The sequence below is a fragment of the Lathyrus oleraceus genome, chromosome 1 (assembly GCF_024323335.1).
Source record: "Lathyrus oleraceus cultivar Zhongwan6 chromosome 1, CAAS_Psat_ZW6_1.0, whole genome shotgun sequence".
Classification (NCBI taxonomy): domain Eukaryota; kingdom Viridiplantae; phylum Streptophyta; class Magnoliopsida; order Fabales; family Fabaceae; genus Lathyrus; species Lathyrus oleraceus.
This window is the reverse complement of record NC_066579.1, coordinates 100,498,334-100,520,265: the sequence shown is the minus strand read 5'-3', so window position 1 is coordinate 100,520,265 and position 21,932 is coordinate 100,498,334. Positions and strand designations below refer to the sequence as shown.

At 38.2% G+C, this 21,932-nt stretch overlaps 1 protein-coding gene across 1 annotated transcript in view; it reads left to right on the top strand.

Moving 5' to 3' along the window:
* Window positions 1–597: 597 nt before the first annotated feature.
* LOC127093824 (plasma membrane ATPase 1) overlaps window positions 598–21,932 on the top strand; it is a 29,923-nt gene continuing 8,588 nt past the window's right edge. The window contains exons 1-13 of the mRNA XM_051032729.1: window positions 598–651; window positions 793–912; window positions 984–1,082; window positions 1,507–1,644; window positions 1,730–1,864; window positions 2,009–2,188; window positions 2,328–2,534; window positions 2,623–2,742; window positions 2,940–3,059; window positions 3,144–3,266; window positions 3,347–3,451; window positions 3,542–3,683; window positions 3,776–3,800. Of these exons, the coding sequence (XP_050888686.1) occupies window positions 598–651; window positions 793–912; window positions 984–1,082; window positions 1,507–1,644; window positions 1,730–1,864; window positions 2,009–2,188; window positions 2,328–2,534; window positions 2,623–2,742; window positions 2,940–3,059; window positions 3,144–3,266; window positions 3,347–3,451; window positions 3,542–3,683; window positions 3,776–3,800 (1,568 nt within the window). The remainder of the gene's footprint in view (window positions 652–792; window positions 913–983; window positions 1,083–1,506; window positions 1,645–1,729; window positions 1,865–2,008; window positions 2,189–2,327; window positions 2,535–2,622; window positions 2,743–2,939; window positions 3,060–3,143; window positions 3,267–3,346; window positions 3,452–3,541; window positions 3,684–3,775; window positions 3,801–21,932) is intronic.

Sequence of the window (21,932 nt, the reverse complement as noted above, 5' to 3'; positions counted from 1 at the left end):
ATAGACCTTAGTCAGCGCTTTTGAGAAAGCGCTGTTTAAAGTCTTTCAATTAAAAAAAAAATTAAAACCAAAAGCGCTGTCTAAGGTGGGGGTTTAGAAAGCGCTTTTGGAAAGCGCTGTCTAAGGCATATCTTAGAAAGCGCTTTCCACAAAAGCGCTGTCTAAGGTCTAATTAAAATTAAATTTCAAACTTCTATTTTCGTTCTCAGTTCTTTTTGTTTTCCCTCCTGCGATTAAACCCCTCCAGCGAACCCTAACAGCGAACGAGAATACATTGTAATCATTCGGTTTCAATACCAGAAAGTGTTTGAAGAATCGGTTTCAGAACGTCATTTCTACTGCGGTATGTTCTTCATTTCTGATTCAGTTCGTCATTTCTACTGCGTTTTGTTCGTCTTTCACCGTTTCCGAAACCCGCAATACGTGAAACAAATTACACAAAGGTTATTCGTTATCGATTGCATAATTTTGTAATTTTGTAATTAAGGTATGCCCATAATTTTGAAACAAATTATGCCCATTAGGTTCCATAATTTTGTAATTTTAACTCATTTTGATTTAGAGCTCAAAATTGAAGGGGAGCAGAAAATAAAGAAAATGGTGGAAGGGACTATGTCTCTTGATGCTGTTATAAAGGAAGCTGTTGATTTGGTATGTCAAAACATGACACTGATACATGTGTCTGTGTCTGTATTGCGTCGATGTGAAACACTGAGACGTGTCAGACACTATACACACCTTCCATCAGAAGTATTAGACATTTGATAAATTTGGAATTTGTTGTATGTATAGGAGAACATTCCTATTGAGGAGGTATTTGATAATCTAAAATGCACAAAAGAAGGTTTAACCTCTGAGGAAGTACAAGAGAGGCTTGACATGTTTGGATACAATAAACTTGAAGAAAAAAAGGTTAGAATCCTGACTTAAGTGCTTATATAGTTTCTTACCAAATTGTTATGTAACTTTAACTTCTTGTACAGGAAAGTAAAATACTGAAGTTTTTAGGGTTTATGTGGAATCCTTTGTCATGGGTTATGGAAGCTGCTGCTCTCATGGCCATTGCTATGGCACATGGAGGGGTAAGTCTCTTCCTTTTTTTGTTTGTTTTGTTATTTCTCAATGGTTTTCATTATTTCAAATCATACAAAATTAGAATAACTATGAAACTGTACTCTTATAACCTTTGGTTAACTTGATTTGAAAGTTACAAATGTTATTCATTTTACAAAAGGATTATGGAATACATACAAGAAAGATTTTGGTGGTAGAAGTTTGTTAAGGTGAAAAGTCATGTTTGAACTTTCAACTAGTGTTTTTAAAACCAGACCGTCCAGTTTAACTGGTTGAACTAAGAACCGATTAGTCCGTCTGCTGGTTCAATCAGTGTGTTTCAACTTATTGAACCATTATCTAGAAGTCTCACCGCTAGATCTTCGGTCCTGGTTTTAAAACAATGGTTTTTAATATCAACCGGTTTAATATAACAACGCTTTGATTATGCAGGGAAAGCGAGGAGATTATCAAGATTTTGTTGGCATAATTATTTTGCTAATTATAAACTCAACCATAAGTTTCATAGAAGAAAATAATGCTGGTAATGCAGCTGCTGCCCTTATGGCAAGATTGGCTCCAAAAGCAAAGGTTCTTCTTCTTCTTCTCTTATAATCTCTTTGTTATCTTGTCTTGCTCATAGTTTCTTTGATTTCTAATTATATTTGATTAATAGGTACTTCGTGACGGAAAATGGAGCGAAGAAGATGCTTCGGTATTGGTCCCTGGAGACATAGTTAGCATCAAGCTAGGGGACATCATTCCTGCCGACGCACATCTCCTTGAAGGTGACCCTTTGAAGATTGATCAGGTAAAATCTATAAAGTACTTTGAAATTACTGATGCGTGATTCAAGCGTCACAACGAATAATATCTTCCACGAGTTTATTGATGTTGATATCAGATTCTAGATTTCTTGTAATTGAAGTTATGTTTTTGTTGTTTGTACTTTTAGTCTGCTCTTACCGGAGAGTCACTCCCTGTGACTAAACATCCCGGAGAAGGAGTATATTTTGGTTCAACTTGCAAGCAAGGAGAAATTGAAGCCGTAGTCATAGCAACTGGAGTTCACACATTTTTCGGAAAGGCAGCTCATCTCGTCGAAAACACAACACACGTTGGACATTTCCAACAGGTACATAATATACTAAATAATGTATCGCAGACAAAAGCGATTTGTTCAAATTCCACTATACTTACATTGTTATAGCCACTATTTGACATCACCGAATGTTGTGATAGTAATGCTCACTGCGTGACAAATATTATTACAGGTTTTGACATCTATTGGAAATTTCTGCATCTGTTCAATTGCTATTGGAATGATTATTGAAATCATTGTGATATACGGCGTCCACGGATATGGTTACAGAAACGGTATTGATAACCTTCTAGTGCTACTAATTGGAGGAATCCCTATTGCAATGCCAACTGTTCTTTCAGTTACAATGGGTATTGGCTCACATAAGTTATCTCAGCAGGTTTGCAATTAGTACATTGATTATTCCAACATTTCAGTAGCTTTTTAAAGATGTTGTCAAGTTTTGATCATATGCATCATTATTGCAGGGTGCTATAACAAAGAGAATGACTGCTATTGAAGAAATGGCCGGAATGGATGTGTTATGCAGTGACAAAACAGGCACATTAACTCTTAACAAGCTTACAGTGGACAAGGAAATGATTGAGGTTTTAATCCTATTCTTTCTAAAGATAAAATAGAACATCGCAATTACTTGAGACATAAGTTTCTTTTTTTGTCAAAAGTATACAAACAGATAAATATTAGTATTCGGAAAAACCCGAGTTTGAATTCTGACTGAAACAATCTTTGACCAGGATGTATATTAACTTTGTTTCCCCTAACAATCATGAATATCTGGCAGGTTTTTGCCAAAGGTGTTGGCAAGGATTTGGTTGTACTTATGGCTGCAAGAGCATCAAGGATGGAGAACCAAGATGCAATTGATTGCGCAATCGTTTCAATGTTGGCAGACCCAAAGGAGGTACAGACTCTTCAAAGTTTGTTTTCCATCATGTTGTGTAGTTGAAATTTGGTTAGTCTACTAATAGTCCTTTGGTTTCGCAAGGCACGAGCTGGAATAAAAGAAGTTCATTTCCTTCCGTTTAATCCAACTGATAAAAGAACTGCCCTTACATACATTGATGGTGCTGGTAATATGCACAGGGTTAGCAAAGGTGCACCAGAGCAGGTAATACATAATTCATTCTCGCTTTTCAAGAACCACGCAACCTACCGATCATTGATAAACTTTTCTCATATACTGTGTAGATTCTCAATCTTGCACAAAACAAGGCAGAAATCGAACGGAAGGTTCATGCGATGATTGACAAGTTTGCAGAACGTGGACTTCGTTCTCTTGGGATTGCAAGACAGGTTTATTTCCCTCTTATGAATTCTTCATAATCGGATAAGTCAATTATCATGTATTCTTTCCTTAGCACCGAAGTTTTTTTTTTCATATAGGAAGTACCGGAGGGAAGTAAGGAAAGTGCAGGAGGACCATGGGAGTTTGTTGCTCTTCTCCCTCTTTTTGACCCTCCGAGACATGATAGCGCAGAAACAATCAGAAGAGCTCTTGCTCTTGGCGTTAGTGTCAAAATGATCACTGCTACATTGTATCATAGTACCACCGTCATTTGAAATTGAGTCAATGATTTTATATAATGCAAACTATACTCATGCTACAAAAAAAACTTTCAGGTGATCAACTCGCAATAGGTAAGTGTAGCGGTGTATTCGTCGCTATATGATCTATCGATTAAATCATAAGCAAGGTATACAAAGATTTTCGAGTCGCCACCGCACTTTTATTTATCCAAAGGACTGGCTAAAAAGCGAACAAAAGCCTAAGAAGTTTTACGCGTAGAAAACTAATAAAAAGATCAGAGAGTCTGGGTAAGGGGTAAATTACGCAATGGGAAGGTGTTAGGCACCCACTACGTCCTAGGTACTCCTAGGGAGCCCTTTTCACACTTGTTGTATAAAATTGTTATTTGTTTTGACATAAATATTGTGCAAACATGATTGGGATGATGAGAAAAGAATATACAATTTTTATTGGGTTTGAACGGATGAACCCGCTGCCTACGTACCTTCCATCAAAGGTAAGGATCAAAACGCCGTAGTTCGGCTAAAAGATTTCCAAAAGTTAATGGATTCAATTTTAAGCACAAGCCCTAAGGTCTTACGTTATCCACGGGAGAAAACTCAACCTTATACAAACAACAAGTCCACCATGTGAGAACAGCTTCAACTTGCTAGTGAGGGGTTAACCCTATAATAAGCAAGGAAGACTTACAATTCAATCAACTAAGGACAAATAGGTGAGATTAACATCAACCAACTAGGATAAATCAAACCTAAGGCTAATGTATGAAAACTTAACAAGAATGGACAAAGCCACAAAAACATTGAATGGGTGAAGTTAATTGATTATGATTATGAAAGTGGAGTCAAAGTATGATTAAGATTGATTCAAAAGAAGTATTATGAAATGGAGTTTGAAAAAAGTCAAGGACTTGGGGTCCAGGTTTTTAATTTGAAAAGCATGAAGATGTTTGCACAATATTTATCTCAAGTTTGAAAGTAATGTGTGAAAAGGTTTAGGACATAAATGGGGATGAATGGATGAAGATGGATTGTAAAACTTCTTAGAAAGTTCACCTCTTGAGATCATATAGAAGATGATTCAAGTGTGTCCTTTGGAATGGGCAATAAGCAATAACAAAGTAAGCAAACAAATGATACCGGATGCCACTCAATGGTCTTACTCCAATCTCACAAACAAAAGCGGATACCGGATACCAATAGATGGATTTACACCAATCTCCTAAAACAGAAATGGATATCAGAGGCCACTCAATAGACTTACACTAATCTCCTTAACAAAGAAGATGAAAGAAAGCGGATACCGGATGCCAATCTGTCTGGACTTATACCAATCTCCAACAAAGGGAGCAAACACTTGGATGTCAGATGCCAATTTATCTGGGCTTACTCTAATCTCCAACATATGATCATAGGAATACAAATGCCAAATTACACGGACTTACAATTGCATCCTCACATACAATCAAACAATGCAACATATGATCACAGGAAAGCAAATGCCAACTTACAGGGGCTTACAATTGCATCCTCACATACAATCAAACAAATGCATCAAGCAAAGATAAGATGAGTGGCCAATGAAATGGTCTTATACTCACTTCCATATCATAGGAACAATGGCCAATGAATGGTCTTACAATTGTCCTCAATGGGTAAACAACAAAGATATGATGTCACAAAGACAAATGGGATGATCATGCACTAATGAGCAATCAATGATGATAAATGCATAGAGCATACAAGCAAACATGTGCATATGAAGCAAACAATCAATGGAGGCATTCAGCACACACTATAACCAAGCAATCAGGCTCACACAAAGGGTTAGGCATTGAAGCCAACTGGAATAGGGTTAATGGTGCTCTTAACCTTGGCATTGAGGGGCTAAGGTGAAGCAGATGAAAAGATATGAGGGGTGTGCCTCATTGCTCTTATCCCTGGTCAGGGAGAGCATTAAATATCAGAAGGTGTGGGAGTTCAGAAAGTAGGAACTCTCTCCACAGATTATTGACTCAATAGATCTTGGGTTTGGATCTCAATGCTACAACCATGTAATGGGAGCAAGGAGAAGACTCACAGAATAGTAGGAGATAGGTTGCTTATCTCTTTGATCTACCAATTGCCTTATTTGAAGGACTTTTCCTGCTTGGGACAAATGTAAACACACACAGGCATTGCCTCTTAAGGAGGACTTCAGACAGTTGCCTGGCCATGTAACAGGCCAGGTCTTCCAGACTACATGAAGAAAAGGGATTATACCTCAATGCAAATTGCTATAAAGCAAAGCAAAGCAAGTTCTTAAAGAACTAAGCAACTAAAGGTACCTGAAAATAGTCAAACAGAATCAGTACACAACTCAAAGTTAAAGCAAAATGAGGTAATGATCAACAGTCAACACAAATCAGTTAAATGTGCAATGCACAAGGCTCAAGGCATGTGAGCCAAGCGACCTACAAAACAAGCAAGTTATTCATGATAAACAATCAAGCTCAAACAATTTGTATTAGCCTCTTTGAAGCATTTCTTGCTTAACCTGAAAAACATGAACTCAAACATGAGCAACAAGACCACTAGGACAAGCCTAGGGTCAAAAAGGGATGAGAAAGTCAAAACAGCAAGTGAAATCCAACCAAAATCAAGTTCAAACAATCAAGAAGCAAGCTCAATTGGTTTCATGTTCATATCATTCATCATCATGATTTCATAAACAAATTAGGTCAAGGCATGGCATATAGAAGCTCATAGAAGTCAACAGCAAGACTTAACTCAAAACCAATCATAAACAATTCCAAAAATCATCAAATAAATCATGATCAAACATAATCCATAACATGATATGCATATCAAATTCCAGCTCATTTGGATCAAGGGAAGTTGGTCAATGAAAATCAGAAAGGCAAGGCAAGTTCAAGCATGCTCAAAGAAGTCAACCAAACATGCACCTACTTAAATAAATCATAAATCAGTGATAACATATGAGAAATGAATGGGATCAAAACCATGACAAAGCTTAAGATGTCTACTAATAACATGTCAAATTTCATGTTCATCCAATAAAGTATGAGAATTTCACAAATGAAATGGGAACATGTGTCACAAAAAGTCAACATATGACCAAACAGGGGAGAAAATCTCAAACAATTAGGAAATGCCACAAATAATTCCAATAAAATTCACATGTAAACTAGACATCCAAGAGTTCATTCATGCAAAAATTCAAATCAATTTGAGTTCAAGAAGAATGGTAATAAAAATCATGAAGTTGGACATCAATGGTGTGACACAAATTGTCACACCCTAATTCAAAAAATCATAACTCAAAAACCAGAGATGATAAATTCATAAACTTTATACCAAAATCACCATGAATGTGTCTAGTTTAAGAACAAAAAATTTGGAAGCCATTGGATAAAGCATCATCATTTCATAAATGTTTTGGCAAAGTGTACAAAATATGAGCACATGTCACAAAACCTAGCACCATTTAAAAACCATTCATCCAAAAATTCTGGAAAAATCATGACAAATAACTAGAGATTGAGATGAGCAAAATGCAAAAAGTCTCATGAAATTTGGATTAAAAATGGATGAGCTATGATTTTTCAAAGATTGAGCATCAAAATGAAATAAAAATTGAAGAAAATAAATGAATTAATGGATTTAAATGGAACCGGTGGCAATTTTGTAAATTTGCTGGACGTTTAATGAAACGCAGCGTACTGAGCATAAGCGTGGCAAACAGTGATAGGTCACATGGCAATGAAACAGGGATTACATGCAACGAAAATTTCCAGCGAGCAAAACGATTTTCTGGGTTTGGTTTTAGGGTTTTGCTACAGTGTTCATCATCTTGTTCATCATCCTCACCAAATCGTGGAAAATGAATTTACCCAGAAATGAACAACAAGCACATTAATCGAACCAGCCAAGCATAAATAGCACAAATCCAACAACCATTTTCTATGAATCAAGCTATCCAGCACGAATCGAGCAGAAACAACAATGCACAACAAAATTCATTTCAGCATAACTTCCTAATTACTCAACCATTTTTGATGATTTAAAGCTTAAAATGCTCATGGCAAGGAGATCTATAAGAAGCACATCATGGTTTTGCAAATAGTGAGAATCGAATTCTTACTTGATCTTGAAGAAAATGATGAAACAGGTGTTGTTTGGATGTGTTGGCTCAAAACAGATGCACAGGGAGGCTTCAGGAAGTGAATGGATGAAGAGTTTTGGCTCAGCAACCCTTGAAATGACCTCAAACCAAATCTGCCATGGATGTGTTCTTGGTGAAACAGTTCTTCTATTTTTCTTACAGTTGAGAAATGGGGTTTGAAAATGGTACCAAGATGATGGTAGATCATGAAACCATCGACCAAAGCTTATGCTCTTTGAAGATTTTTGCAGAAAGTTCAAAAATGGAAGAAATGAGCAATTGAGAGAAATGAAATTTTTTCTGTTTAGAATGTGGCTGCTAGGGTTTTTCTCTGCAGAAGAAATGAAATATATACTGTGTTTATTGCTAAGTGTTTTGGTTAGTGAGTGGTAATTAAGGTTAGCTTGAAAATGAAGTGTTTTGGCAATTTTGATCAATTTCACTTAAGTGACAAAGGCAAGGCTTACAGCTGCGAAATTGGGCCTCTAACATGTCCAAAATGCAATTTCAGAACATTTTCAATTGGTAGGAGGTGTTGGAATTGGTTAATTTGGAAATTCACTTTTTCACCTCTCTTGAAATTAATTCATGTTAGTTCAAAAATGCCATTTTGATTTGTGAAGTTTTGGTGAATGGTGATGACATATTTGGAAAGAGGGGATCAAATGTGACTTGTAGCAAAAAACCCCATCCAATTTGGCCAAATGGTTTGAGAGATATGGCCTTTTGAAGTTCAAAAATTTTGGAGAATGATTTGATCATAACTTGCCAACCATACATGGGAAATGAGTGTTCTTGGACTTTTTGGAAATGGGAGAACAAGATCTTCAACTTTCATGTTGGGCAAAAATTCATTTGAAGCTTGTATCATGATGTAAGTTTGGGATCAAGAAGTTTCCATTTTTGGCAAATTCCAATTACAGGTCAAGTTTCTATTTTTGGGAAATTTCTTGTTTGACTTCAAATTCTTCCATGATGATGTTTGACATGATATGTGAGGCTTATAGGGACATGAATGAGACCTCTCAGACCAATTCCCATCATCAAATCACTGATTAAATGGACAGTTGACCAAGGTTGACTTCAGTTGACTTTTCTAGGGTTTTGCTTGACTGAACCATGCTCTGATGAATTCCAAACCCTAATTCCTTGAGATCTTGATTCCAAATGATGTCACAATTCATGTGAACTCTTGATGAATGATCATGGTGCCCAAATTCTTCAAGAATGGCCACCATCCACTGTTTAATGACTGATTTGGCTGTTTGACTGTAGATTGCTTCAACTGCAAGTAACATGGTTAGATGACAATATTTTTGTATTTTTGGGTTAGTAAACATATGAAAAGCAAAGATATACAAATGCAAGACATGCTTGGTGATCAAGAACCAACTCACAAGGCAACCTACCCACTAGGAGGGAAGTTAGGGCATGCAATGATCCTTGAGGCCATGATATGATATGATATGGGCCATGAGGGATCTTAGGGCCAAAATTGGGGTCGTACAGATGCCCCTATTTAAGGTCATTCTAGCCGGAGAAGTGAAGTTTAGAAATCTTCATCTCGACGCGGTAGAATGGGCTTAAATAACAGTAATGAGATAAATTTTGGTCCCTAAGAGACCTCATGATGCAAATGTATGCATGCAAAAGACACAAATTCTGTGGGGAATATGGTTCACACAGAAGAAAAGACGATCCATCGGAGTAATACACTCACCAGGAACAGAGACTCTAACAAGACTCTTGTTGGGGATAGTAAGAGAAAAAGAAATGCGTGAACAAGACACGACTCTGGTTAGGGAATGAAATCAGACTGGAGACCTCACTGGGGAGTGAAGGACTCACACTGGGGAAAAGAACTCCAAAGGAAAATAAATCCATTGGAAAGACACAAGCTGACTCCTGGGGAGAAGCAAAAGGAAATTCCACTGAGGAAGCACCAAAAGAATGAAGTGTTACCGGTGTAAGGGTAACAAACTCAGGAAGAAAGAATATCTAAGACCAGTATAAGGGTGAGAGATATCAATCAACCAAACATCTGAGAAAGACCTGGAAAAGGTACATAAACTCAGGAAAATCTGACTCCACAAGGGACCGAGGTCATAATAGGGAGCAGAAAGGAAGGAACACCAAGGATAACGGGTTGTAGGTATGTAACAGGTGACCGACCAAAGACGTGAATTGGTGTGTGTTCCAAAACACTCATCATCCTGAAGAGAGCGAAAGCAAACTTGTTTATAGGATGGATATTTGATTCTATAAAGAATGCAAATCTTACTCAGTTGGGGAAACAAACAAAGTGTTCGACAAAAGAGTGCATGAGATATATTATCTATAGCCGTCAAAACGTAGATAATGTACTCGCACGGAAAATTATCCTGAACCGGGTTGTAGGTTGTTTATAGGATAAGATCCGAAATCGTGAATTGGTTTGTGTTCCAAAACACTCATCATCCTGAAGAAAGCTAGAACAGCAGACTTGTTTATAGGACGGACGTTCGATTCCACAAGGAATACGAAACTTACTCTGCGGAGAAAACAATCAAGAGATTGACCCAAGAGTGAACGAGATATAATATCCATTGCCGTCAGAACGTGGATAGAATACTCACAAAGGAAGATTATCCTGAACCGGGTTGTAGGTTGTTTATAGGATAAGATCCGAAATCGTGCATTGGTTTGTGTTCCAAAACACTCATCATCCTGAAGAAAGCTAGAACAGCAGACTTGTTTATAGGATGGATATTCAATTCCACAAGGAATATGAATCTTATTCTGCGGAGAAAACAATCAAAAGATTAATCCAAGAGTGCATGAGACATATTATTCATTACCGGCAGACCGTGAATAATATACTCGAAAGGAAAAGACACCAGAGATACCGAAGTATATAATAGGTGACTAACCAAAGACGTGAATTGGTATATATGCCAAAACACTCATCATCCGAAAGGAGGGCTTGAAAAAGCAAATCGACTTACAGGATGGACATTCGAATCCACAACGGGAAAACGAATCTTACTCAACTGGGGACACAAACCCAAAGAGTGCATGAGATATAATATCCATTACCGGCAGACCGTGGATAAGAATACTCGCATGAGATATATTATCTATTACCGTTAGAACGTAGATAAATAAACTCGCATGGTAAGAAACACCAGAGATACCGAAGTATATAATAGGTGATCTACTAAAAACGTGAGTTGGTATATATGCCAAAACACTCATCATCCAGAACACAAACTGGTTAAAGGATGGATATTCGATTCTACAAAGAATACGAATCTTGCTCAGCTGGGGAAAATCAACAAAGGATTCCAACTAAAGAGCGCATGAGATGTATTATTCATTACCGGCAGACCGTGAATAATATACTCGAAAGGAAAAGGCACCAGAGATACCGAAGTATATAATAGGTGACTAACCAGAAAAAGAGAGACAATCGATACCAAGCATCCGGGTAAACGAAAGACAACTCAAAGGGATAAATTGCAAGCATCCGGCAATTATCCGTCAACAAAGAAATATTCGATTCCACAAAGGGAAATAACGAATCTTACTCAACAAAGAAAACACAAAAGGCTTCGACTGAAGAGTGCATGAGATATATTATTCATTACCGGCAGACCGTGAATAATATACTCGCATGGAAGATTATCCACAACCGGTTACTGGGTATATAATAGGTGATCTACCGAAAACGTGAATTGGTATATATGCCAAAACACTCATCATCCGAACACAAACTGGTTAAAGGATGGATGTTCGATTCTACAAAGAATACGAATCTTGCTCAGCTGGGGAAAATCAGCAAAGGATTCCAACTAAAGAGCGCATGAGACATATTATTCATTACCGGCAGACCGTGAATAATATACTCGAAAGGAAAAGACACCAGAGATACCGAAGTATATAATAGGTGACTAACCAAAAAGAGAGACAATCGATACCAAGCATCCGGGTAAACGAAAGACAACTCAAAGGGATAAATTACAAGCATCCGGCAATTATCCGACAACAAAGAAATATTCGACTCCGCAAAGGGAAACAACGAATCTTACTCGACCAGGGAAACACGAAAGGCTTCGACTGAAGAGTGCATGAGATATATTATTCATTACCGGCAGACCGTGAATAATATACTCGCATGGAAGATTATCCACAACCGGTTACTGGGTTAATAAAGGATAAATCAACCGAAAAGAAAGGCATCGGGATACCAAACTAGGTATATAATGATGACCAATCAAGAGGAGCAACAGACATTACCAACAAGAGGGTAAATGAAAGGCGATCTGCTGAGGATTCACTGGTGAAAATCAATGATCCAGGGATGAATTGCATAAACAGCAATTATCCACAACAACAGGCTGGGGATATAATGATGACAATCAAATATCCGGGGAACGCAATCACTGACGAAAGGTGAAAGGACCCAATGGGGATAAAATTGCTAGCATACGGCAATTATCCACAAAAGATTTGCTGGGGATATAAGTGCTTATCTGTGCAACTTATCCGAGCAAAGGAAACTCAACATCAAGAACTAGATGGAGATAACCACAAAGAGGGAATTGCCATTGGTTGGGATGAACAACAAAGTTAACTCTGCTAGTGGAGAAAACGGGGTTTAAAACTACCGGTTTGTAGGTAGAACAAACCGCAAAGATAGGACTTACGACTGCTGGTTTGTAGGCAGAAGGCCAAAAGTCTGGTGGGGATAACCACAAAATTAGGGTTTACATATACCGAATACGGGGTAGAAGACCAACAACTCCGCGTGGGGATAGAACAAATCACAAATCCGCACGGGAAACCAAAATAGGGCTTATAACAAACCACAAACTGCTAGAGGGCAGGAAAATAGGATTTACAACTACCGACTGTTAGGTAGAAAACCAACAACTCTGGATGGGGAATAAAAGGTGTATAACCACAAATTCCGCCAAGGAAGCCAGGAAAATAGGACTTATAACTACCGGTATGAGGGTAGAGGCCCGAAAAATTCCGCTGGGGAACAACCCACTGGGAAGCACAAGACTTTTGACAAATAGCCAATTCGGGAATAATCCGAAAAGACAGACTGAATCAAGACACGTCCTAATGAGGATATAACTCAAATAGGAAAATCCATCCCAATATATGTGTTGGAAGGAAACGGAAGAAACTGTCATCCACGAGGATATATCTCAGTGGGGAACTGCAGAAGGAAAGACAAACATTTTCTGCTTATGGGGGCTGACTCTATATGGAGAGATTTTAAACACCCGACGTCTGCTTTGGGAAGATCTATAAAGAAGATCTGTATCACCCGTTGCAGGAGACACAACAAACAAAGGATATATGGCAAGAAATGCAACATGAATATCTGAATGTTTATGAATATGCATGAATATGCGTGATTTATGTTTGATGAATGCTGACAAAACAGACAATTCTAACACAAACAGGTCCAGGAATCAAACGCCCGGTATCATACTTCCAGAGGAAAAACCAACTGGAGAGCCAATCTGCGGAGATCTAAATGCTGAGAAGCAAAGATCTGCAAGTACTGCTGAAGAAGCAGAAGGTCATAGATATCAGGAAACAACCCAATCAGGGTACAGAAAGTCACAACGGGCAAAAGCAGCCACCAAGACAAATCTGTCGGGGAACAAGAGAAAACCCAAGATATCTGCAGGGAGTCCCAGCGTCAACTGAGAAACAAAAGGTGCATTGCACAAGCAAGAACTGCTGTGGAAGCAAATCCACATAACTCCGCTGGGGAACAACCCACTGAGGGAGAATGATATCATCCAAATAGAATCTAACTGCATAAGCAACTCTACTGGGGAAAACTGTTGGCTACTCTCTTGGGGAGAATACACATAGCAAACTGATCACAACAAGTAGATTCTGCAATATAAGCCACTCTACTGGGGATCACAAACAGTCAGGAAATCAATCCGTTCACTGGATGCTAGAGCCATCGTCCGACCATATTGGGGATTTGAAGGAGTATTCAACAGGCAAAACTGCCTCAACAAACGCTCTGCAGACTAAGCTGAGGAAAAGAATGGATGAAAATACTGGGATGTCAACCCGAATCAAACAACTGAGTAGGAAAATAAATCCTGCTCTGCTGAAGAGAAAAACTCTGATGGAGAGATAGCAACAATTCCGCAGACGACCTCGCCGGGGAAAAGGTAAAGTACCGGGTATCAAACCACTGACTTACCAAGTCTTCAAAAGAAAGCGATCGTGCTGAGGAAACAGACAACTCCGCTGGCAACTGCACCGGGAAGAGTGACAACAACTCTGCTCGCGACTCCGATGGGGATATCAATAACAGCTCTACTCGTGACTGTGCTGAGGAGACAAATAAAGTCTGGGGCAGGCGACCCACTGGAGAAAGTGACGGGGCACCAAGATGACAAACCATTAACCGCCGAAACTTCTACAAGAAAAGCACCCATGCTGGGGAAGATTGCTGCTGGAGAAAACGAAGTCTTCAACAATGCTCTGCTTACGACTATACTGGGGAACAACCCCAACCATCAACTCTGCTTGAGGAACAACCTCAACAAAGGTCTGAAGAAAGAAGATACCACCAAACCAGGAACATGAACAAATGGCTTACCTGTTGGAGATCATGCCACCCTCGGGAGAGCACTGAGATATTCTTGAGTATCCTTTCAATCTTGTGAATGTTCACTTTGTTTGAAAAATGATTTTGAAAAGATTTGTTTTGTTTAAAAACAATGATATTTTATCAATTAAAACATGCAAAACATTTGTTGAATTGAAATAAATAGGAGTGCAAATAATTGGATAAAAAGTTCAAATTGATTTGATAGAATGGTAGCCTGCAAATGGCAAGACTCCATAGATCTGTACAAATTTGAAATCAGTGATATATATTGGAAGAGGGCTACATTGAACATAATGATCCTTTCTCTACCAATTTGAATCTCGATGTATCCGAAGCTTTGGTTGACGACGAATCGAGAATCTTCTGACGAAATGACGACTGGCAAACAGAAAGTCTTGTCAGGATGCAGTTACTTGCCAAATCCCTAATTTTTGCCTAGATTGCCCCAGGGTGAGGTACTCAATCTAGCGGGATGCAAATATATTCTTTTTTTTCAAGTCTCTAATTTTTGCCTGGATTACCCTTGCGGGTTCTCCACCGAGACGTTCATTCTTGCCTAAGCCGCCCTTTCGGGTTTTCAACTTAGCGAGCTATTCTGTTTTTTCATTTGCATATACTTTTTTTTTTAGGCAAAGTATCTCTTGACTGCATCTGAATTCACAGGACGAGTGAAATCCTCCCCATCCATTGTTGTAAGCATCAAAGCTCCGCCTGAAAAGGCTCTCTTAACAACATATGGACCCTCGTAGTTTGGAGTCCACTTGCCCCTGGAATCGGGCGCGAAAGACAAAACTTTCTTGAGCACAAGGTCACCTTCTCGGAACACACGAGGCTTGACCTTCTTATCGAATGCTTTCTTCATTCTCTGCTGATATAGCTGACCATGACACATGGCAGTTAAACGCTTCTCTTCAATCAAATTCAGTTGGTCATAACGACTCTGAATCCATTCAGCACCAGTCAACTAGGGACTTGAGGGTATAATTTTTTTCTTTTGAAAAGATTTGAAAAAATTTTGCTGATTTTTTATTTTTTTCATCTTTTTACCCTCTTCTCTTTTCTTTCTTTTTTTTTCCTTTTTTTTTTTTTTTTTTTACATTACATTTGTAATGCCCCAGTTTGACTGTTGCTGGGTTCTTGAGACGCAGCTGAATGATCTGCTTTTCATTGCTCAAGTGCTCGGGTAATCTCATCAGGAATCCCTTCAACATCATCTTCCTCTGCCTCAGATACAAGGAATTCAAGATCAGGAGATGGCGTTGGATCATTATGTTCAATGGGTTTAGAAATCCCTGCATAATGATTTAGTATAATGGAAAGCTTTTGAATTTAAACAAGCAAATCATTTATGCAGATGAAAAGAATGCTTTTATTCTTGTTTTTATGGGTTTTTTGTGATCACTGATTTCATGCAAAAGGCAAAAAGTGAAAACAAATGGAAAAACAAATGTTTGACAATGCATTAATTGAATGAAACATCATTGTATATATGCTTTGCCAATAATGTCATCACTTCTCCTTTTGGCATGGGAGAAGGGTTTTGAACAAGGTGAACAAATCACGCTGACTTATGAATGATCGTAGGAACATCCATAGCGACCCAATTGTGGCAGACACCACCAGGAATGATGAAATTGTTCAGGTCCTCTGCATCCTCTTCCAAGATAGCAGCAGCCTCTTCTTCAGGTTGATCATCATGGATGAATCCTCCACTTGCGAACAAACCTTGCTCCTTACATGCCCCAGAACAGTAGCCAATGCCAGCCCGGGATTGGTTAACCAGGAATAAATCCATCGACAGTACATAATCCATCAAAAGGAATAAATCCATCAACAGGAATAAATCCATCAACAGTGCTAAGTCTGGCAAAATCCTCCTCGAGTTCACAATTCTCTTGCTCAGGATGATCCATCAATCTGGCAGAGTTGGCTCTGGTATAATACCGGCGAAGCGCGTTTTCAAAATAAATGAAGATCGCTGGGTCAGACCACAGGACGGGAGACCGGAATAAAACACCCGCTTATGCAAATGATGCATGAAGTGTTTATGCATATGCTTGTTTTTTTTTATTTCAAAGGAACTCGAGGGTTTTATTTGCAAACTTTGAAATATTTAAGCATTTTGATCATATATGAGAATATCTCATCAGATATATCAGGTGAAAAAATTTTCCCGGTTTTTTCATGTTTGAGAATTTTTGCAAATAAACTCCTTTGAGTTCCTTGAAAATTTTCTTTTTTCTGATGATATGGATGCGGATGAATGCATGAATGCATGAATGCAACAATCACACTCAAGGATCAAGCAAGGCACACCAAACAAAGGTCATGGGAAAGCTCATTGTATCCCTAATATCAATCATCCATTTTGGTGGATTTAGGTTTTCACCTTATCGACACCCAAGTTCCATTGATATTAACGGTACATGAACCGGCTCGGACATCCTTAATATCAACCATCCTTTTTGGGGGATTTAGGTTTTATACCTGATCAACGCCCAAGTTCCATTGATATTAACGGTGTCTGAACGACTCAACCATGAATCACGGGTTTGTTGAGAGTCACGAGCATGGAGTTTCGGTTAAGAACCACCCAATGGGAGTGTACTAGGGTTTAAACCTGCCAGACATGTTCTATCAGAGGTTCCCATAATCATCGTTCCATCTTTCGAATATTATCGGAGGAACGAATACTCGTATTCCAATAATATTCTCAAGAGAAACTCTTATGAGTGTAGTATCGCGTAACAATCGCATCAGAACTTACATCTGAACGACCTCCGCACTACGTTCCTAAAAATAGGCCAAGATGGGTTTGGTAAACTAAGGTCCTTGGCTTCTGCGGAACATGATTGAAAGAATAATGCCTAACCACAAATAACTTGTGTGACATTATTAGTCCAACATGACCTACACCAAGTGAATGGACTCGCAAGTCAACTGGCTAAGGAATACTCCACACCAGTCAACAAGACTATGCCATTCTCCTATCCTAGAGTGCACTCGAGTTCGGGTACAGAACTCATCTCACAGATCACCAAAGCAAACAGCAATTGTATATCAAGCAATTCAAACATTACAATCAATACAGTTATCCCAAATGGTACAAAAATATGTCATATAACAAATAACAATATAGCACAACAAGGGTGAAAAGTAGGCAATACCACCAAGGATCGATTCTTCCCCAGTGGAGTCGCCACTTTTCTGTAGCGGTGTATTCGTCGCTATATGATCTATCGATTAAATCATAAGCAAGGTATACAAAGATTTTCGAGTCGCCACCGCACTTTTATTTATCCAAAGGACTGGCTAAAAAGCGAACAAAAGCCTAAGAAGTTTTACGCGTAGAAAACTAATAAAAAGATCAGAGAGTCTGGGTAAGGGGTAAATTACGCAATGGGAAGGTGTTAGGCACCCACTACATCCTAGGTACTCCTAGGGAGCCCTTTTCACACTTGTTGTATAAAATTGTTATTTGTTTTGACATAAATATTGTGCAAACATGATTGGGATGATGAGAAAAGAATATACAATTTTTATTGGGTTTGAACGGATGAACCCGCTGCCTACGTACCTTCCATCAAAGGTAAGGATCAAAATGCCGTAGTTCGGCTAAAAGATTTCCAAAAGTTAATGGATTCAATTTTAAGCACAAGCCCTAAGGTCTTACGTTATCCACGGGAGAAAACTCAACCTTATACAAACAACAAGTCCACCATGTGAGAACAGCTTCAACTTGCTAGTGAGGGGTTAACCCTATAATAAGCAAGGAAGACTTACAATTCAATCAACTAAGGACAAATAGGTGAGATTAACATCAACCAACTAGGATAAATCAAACCTAAGGCTAATGTATGAAAACTTAACAAGAATGGACAAAGCCACAAAAACATTGAATGGGTGAAGTTAATTGATTATGATTATGAAAGTGGAGTCAAAGTATGATTAAGATTGATTCAAAAGAAGTATTATGAAATGGAGTTTGAAAAAAGTCAAGGACTTGGGGTCCAGGTTTTTAATTTGAAAAGCATGAAGATGTTTGCACAATATTTATCTCAAGTTTGAAAGTAATGTGTGAAAAGGTTTAGGACATAAATGGGGATGAATGGATGAAGATGGATTGTAAAACTTCTTAGAAAGTTCACCTCTTGAGATCATATAGAAGATGATTCAAGTGTGTCCTTTGGAATGGGCAATAAGCAATAACAAAGTAAGCAAACAAATGATACCGGATGCCACTCAATGGTCTTACTCCAATCTCACAAACAAAAGCGGATACCGGATACCAATAGATGGATTTACACCAATCTCCTAAAACAGAAATGGATATCAGAGGCCACTCAATGGACTTACACTAATCTCCTTAACAAAGAAGATGAAAGAAAGTGGATACCGGATGCCAATCTGTCTGGACTTATACCAATCTCCAACAAAGGGAGCAAACACTTGGATGTCAGATGCCAATTTATCTGGGCTTACTCTAATCTCCAACATATGATCATAGGAATACAAATGCCAAATTACACGGACTTACAATTGCATCCTCACATACAATCAAACAATGCAACATATGATCACAGGAAAGCAAATGCCAACTTACAGGGGCTTACAATTGCATCCTCACATACAATCAAACAAATGCATCAAGCAAAGATAAGATGAGTGGCCAATGAAATGGTCTTATACTCACTTCCATATCATAGGAACAATGGCCAATGAATGGTCTTACAATTGTCCTCAATGGGTAAACAACAAAGATATGATGTCACAAAGACAAATGAGATGATCATGCACTAATGAGCAATCAATGATGATAAATGCATAGAGCATACAAGCAAACATGTGCATATGAAGCAAACAATCAATGGAGGCATTCAGCACACACTATAACCAAGCAATCAGGCTCACACAAAGGGTTAGGCATTGAAGCCAACTGGAATAGGGTTAATGGTGCTCTTAACCTTGCCATTGAGGGGCTAAGGTGAAGCAGATGAAAAGATATGAGGGGTGTGCCTCATTGCTCTTATCCCTGGTCAGGGAGAGCATTAAATATCAGAAGGTGTGGGAGTTCAGAAAGTAGGAACTCTCTCCACAGATTATTGACTCAATAGATCTTGGGTTTGGATATCAATGCTACAACCATGTAATGGGAGCAAGGAGAAGACTCACAGAATAGTAGGAGATAGGTTGCTTATCTCTTTGATCTACCAATTGCCTTATTTGAAGGACTTTTCCTGCTTGGGACAAATGTAAACACACACAGGCATTGCCTCTTAAGGAGGACTTCAGACAGTTGCCTGGCCAAGTAACAGGCCAGGTCTTCCAGACTACATGAAGAAAAGGGATTATACCTCAATGCAAATTGCTATAAAGAAAAGCAAAGCAAGTTCTTAAAGAACTAAGCAACTAAAGGTACCTGAAAATAGTCAAACAGAATCAGTACACAACTCAAAGTTAAAGCAAAATGAGGTAATGATCAACAGTCAACACAAATCAGTTAAATGTGCAATGCACAAGGCTCAAGGCATGTGAGCCAAGCGACCTACAAAACAAGCAAGTTAGTCATGATAAACAATCAAGCTCAAACAATTTGTATTAGCCTCTTTGAAGCATTTCTTGCTTAACCTGAAAAACATGAACTCAAACATGAGCAACAAGACCACTAGGACAAGCCTAGGGTCAAAAAGGGATGAGAAAGTCAAAACAGCAAGTGAAATCCAACCAAAATCAAGTTCAAACAATCAAGAAGCAAGCTCAATTGGTTTCATGTTCATATCATTCATCATCATGATTTCATAAACAAATTAGGTCAAGGCATGGCATATAGAAGCTCATAGAAGTCAACAGCAAGACTTAACTCAAAACCAATCATAAACAATTCCAAAAATCATCAAATAAATCATGATCAAACATAATCCATAACATGATATGCATATCAAATTCCAGCTCATTTGGATCAAGGGAAGTTGGTCAATGAAAATCAGAAAGGCAAGGCAAGTTCAAGCATGCTCAAAGAAGTCAACCAAACATGCACCTACTTAAATAAATCATAAATCAGTGATAACATATGAGAAATGAACGGGATCAAAACCATGACAAAGCTTAAGATGTCTACTAATAACATGTCAAATTTCATGTTCATCCAATAAAGTATGAGAATTTCACAAATGAAATGGGAACATGTGTCACAAAAAGTCAACATATGACCAAACAGGGGAGAAAATCTCAAACAATTAGGAAATGCCACAAATAATTCCAATACAATTCACATGTAAACTAGACATCCAAGAGTTCATTCATGCAAAAATTCAAATCAATTTGAGTTCAAGAAGCATGGTAATAAAAATCATGAAGTTGGACATCAATGGTGTGACACAAATTGTCACACCCTAATTCAAAAAATCATAACTCAAAAACCAGAGATGATAAATTCATAAACTTTATACCAAAATCACCATGAATGTGTCTAGTTTAAGAACAAAAAATTTGGAAGCCATTGGATAAAGCATCATCATTTTATAAATGTTTTGGCAAAGTGTACAAAATATGAGCACATGTCACAAAACCTAGCACCATTTAAAAACCATTCATCCAAAAATTCTGGAAAAATCATGACAAATAACTAGAGATTGAGATGAGCAAAATGCAAAAAGTCTCATGAAATTTGGATTAAAAATGGATGAGCTATGATTTTTCAAAGATTGAGCATCAAAATGAAATAAAAATTGAAGAAAATAAATGAATTAATGGATTTAAATGGAACCGGTGGCAATTTTGTAAATTTGCTGGACGTTTAATGAAATGCAGCGTACTGAGCATAAGCGTGGCAAACAGTGATAGGTCACATGGCAATGAAACAGGGATTACATGCAACGAAAATTTCCAGCGAGCAAAACGATTTTCTGGGTTTGGTTTTAGGGTTTTGCTACAGTGTTCATCATCTTGTTCATCATCCTCACCAAATCGTGGAAAATGAATTTACCCAGAAATGAACAACAAGCACATTAATCGAACCAGCCAAGCATAAATAGCACAAATCCAACAACCATTTTCTATGAATCAAGCTATCCAGCACGAATCGAGCAGAAACAACAATGCACAACAAAATTCATTTCAGCATAACTTCCTAATTACTCAACCATTTTTGATGATTTAAAGCTTAAAATGCTCATGGCAAGGAGATCTATAAGAAGCACATCATGGTTTTGCAAATAGTGAGAATCGAATTCTTACTTGATCTTGAAGAAAATGATGAAACAGGTGTTGTTTGGATGTGTTAGCTCAAAACAGATGCACAGGGAGGCTTCAGGAAGTGAATGGATGAAGAGTTTTGGCTCAGCAACCCTTGAAATGACCTCAAACCAAATCTGCCATGGATGTGTTCTTGGTGAAACAGTTCTTCTCTTTTGCTTACAGTTGAGAAATGGGGTTTGAAAATGGTA